Genomic DNA, 3,018 nt, shown 5'->3' with positions numbered 1-3,018 from the left:
AAGATTTACTATTACAGTTTATTGCAATTGCTAACAGACGTTTCATTTTCTCAAAACACTGTAGTTTGTTGGACAAAGGTTTGGTAATATGAACGAAGGGTGTGTCATGTATTGCAACAGCTTTATTTTGAGTTTTTATGTACATTAGTTTTGAGTGCAGTGCCTCATTCTGCAGAATATATGAGGTGTTTTGCACTTTAGGTGGGTGGTTTTGGGAATTGTGTAAGGTGTTTGGAAAATGAGCCCTTTTCTTTTTAAACGTGCTGATATGAGATCTAGGCTGAGATTTGCTCACTGCGTGTCAGTTTAAATAATGATGCTTTATGTTTCATTTAAGTGTGTGAGCAACTGAAAAAAACTGTAACAATTACATGAACACAATAACTAGCTGCTGCCTCTTCAGACCTAACACTTCCCCCTGTTGGTATATATAACACTGCAGGTTGATTAACCTGTACCGCTCTACCTTGTTCCTGTCGCTCCAGAACTGTCTGATCCGGGTGACGTCTCGAGGTCGGGAGGCTCTGGTGACCGACTTCGGCCTGGCCAGGGAAGTGGTGGAGCTGCCAGTCAAAGACCCCGGCAGGAAGCTGTCCCTGGTGGGCTCCGCCTTCTGGATGGCCCCTGAGATGCTCCGAGGAGAGCCATACGACCGCAAGGTGACACAAAGTTCTGTTTGTACGGAACACTGCCTCAGCTGGATGCACATTCTCATACATTTTTGACACATAGAAGTCACATGGTCGCTGTAATGTTTAAAACGACATTGACAGAAAGTGAATAAAATGTACTTCTAGTCTAAGTTTAGATGACACACTTTTATAGTATTGTAACTTTTGTGCTTTTTTGCTGCTTGGTGTCGAAACAACCACTACATTTGGGATTAGTTTGAGTTCTTTATGTCTTACTTGTTGCAGGTGGATGTTTTCTCCTTCGGAATTGTTCTCTGTGAAATTCTGGCCAGGATCCCAGCGGACCCAGAGATACTACCCAGAACACAGGTAGCGAACAGAAGCCTGTTATTACACACCCAGTCATATCAATGGTCGGCCATGTTATTACCTTGACCTGATACTGAGACTACAGTCACTTTGTTTTGATTTGTGTAGAACATTAAAGAAAATCCCCATAAGAAGTTTCCATTTAACAAGAAGCTAAATGGGTTTTTAGCCTAGCTGAGCTATCTAACAGGAAACATGGGGAAACAGCTTCTAGTTTTCTCCAAAAAAAAGCATATGCAACACCATTAAGGTTACTAACTAAGAGGGTTGGGAGGGTTACTTTTAAAATAATTCCGATTCAATTACTAGTTACCTAATGTTAACTGCAGGTCAGACATGAGGAATATAAAGAGATTTTTGAACATTAAAGCAGTCACAGCAGAGGCCAAATACAAATATGAACCTGATAAACAGGCATAATAAGTCCCCTTCAATCAAAATGTGTATAGTATGCGCTCATGTGTATAATATGCGCTCATGCTTCAGAGACAGCTGACCATGTGTTTCAGGACTATGGGCTGGATGTGAATGCGTTCAGGAAGCTGGTGACTGGTTGTCCTCCACGTCTCCTGGAGTTAGCAGCCAGCTGCTGTATGGTATGTAGAGCTTTCAATATTAATAGAATAAACAATATAACTGAATACTTTTTTTTCCATTTAAAGTTTCTATTTGTTTTTTTTTAATTAAGCTTTGAATGTCTGTATATTTTTGTGTTATTTTGATAATATAAGTTTTATTTATGGTGCTGCTAGAATGCTGTACAATCTGTAGATAAAGATATGTATATTGAGTGCGGTGAAAATGTTTCATTTTGTCTCAGGACAAAAAACGAAGGAATATTTAGTTATTGCATTGTTATCGCTAAAACTCCCTAAGCACAGTGCAACCACTTACACATTATTGCGCCAATACCACAAAGTCATGAATATAACAATAATATAATAATCAATGTTATAGTATTAGATGTGGGAACAAGTCCTAAAACCCAGAAATGAGTTAGCATTTTAGCTCTAAGTTTTAAAAAAACGTTTTTCCTGTTATGAGATCTGTCATAACACAAGATTAAGAGATTTTTGTTTTCTATGACATGGAATGTTTAAATACCCCACTCGTGAATGTCAGCTTCTATGTGTCATTAAAATAGTGGTTGGCAACAAGCATCTAAATGAAACTACTCAACGTCCGAACATTAAGAAACATAACAATTATGAATATATTTCACTTAACTGTATTAGGTTAGTTGAAAGCAATAATATTAAATTGAAATACAAATATTTGGTTCGACTTAATATTATTGCTTTCAACTAACCTAATAGTTATGTGAAGTCTGTTGACATAATACATTTAATTAAAGTCAACATTTCAGTTTAAAAGACCACATGAAAGACGACACACGAAGTGAGGATACCAGGCCCGGAGGAAGCCCGGGGCCCCCTTCTGGAGCCAGGCCCAGAAGGAGGACTCGTCGGCGAGCGTCTGGTGGCCGGGCTTACCACGGAGCCCCGGCCGGGCACAGCCCGAAAAGGCAACGTGGGCAACACCTCCGCTTCTCCGTCCCAAGGGCCCACCACCTACGGGAAACAGCGATGGGGTCAGGTGCGCTGCCAGAAGGGTGGCAGTGAAAGCAGAGGGTCTCAACGGACCAGACCCGGGCGACAGAAGCTGGCTTTGGGGACGTGGAACGTCCTTCTGGGGGGGGAGGAGCCGGAGCTTGTGCGGGAGGTGGAGCGTTACCAGTTGGATCTGGTTGGGCTCACCTCTACGCACAGCGTCGGCTCTGGAACCTTACTTCTGGATAGGGGTTGGACTCTATTCTTCTCCGGAGTTGCCCAAGGTGTGAGGTGCCGGGCGGGTGTGGGGATACTCACAAGCCCCCGGTTGGGTGCTTCGTTGTTGGAGTTTACCCCAGTGGACGAGAGGGTCGCCTCCCTACGCCTGCGGGTTATGGGAGGGAAAACTCTGACTGTTGTGTGTGCTTATGCACCCAACAGCAGTTCAGAGTATACGGCCTTCTTGA

The 3,018-nt window shown here is 42.7% G+C and overlaps 1 protein-coding gene across 1 annotated transcript; it reads left to right on the top strand.

Annotated features, from left to right (window-relative positions):
• Positions 1 to 442: 442 nt before the first annotated feature.
• Positions 443 to 1,606, top strand: LOC104958559 (dual specificity testis-specific protein kinase 2-like; the record flags this gene model as incomplete). Its single annotated transcript, XM_010786303.1, has 3 exons — positions 443 to 659; positions 918 to 1,001; positions 1,511 to 1,606. Coding segments are annotated over 3 exons (397 nt in total), but the record flags the coding sequence as incomplete, so codon positions are not given.
• Positions 1,607 to 3,018: the final 1,412 nt, after the last annotated feature.

The sequence above is a fragment of the Notothenia coriiceps genome, unplaced genomic scaffold (genome assembly GCF_000735185.1).
Source record: "Notothenia coriiceps isolate Sejong01 unplaced genomic scaffold, NC01 NC01_scaffold00029020, whole genome shotgun sequence".
NCBI classification, from domain to species: domain Eukaryota; kingdom Metazoa; phylum Chordata; class Actinopteri; order Perciformes; family Nototheniidae; genus Notothenia; species Notothenia coriiceps.
The sequence above is the reverse complement of the archived record's forward strand: the minus strand, read 5'-3'. Positions and strand labels throughout refer to the sequence as shown.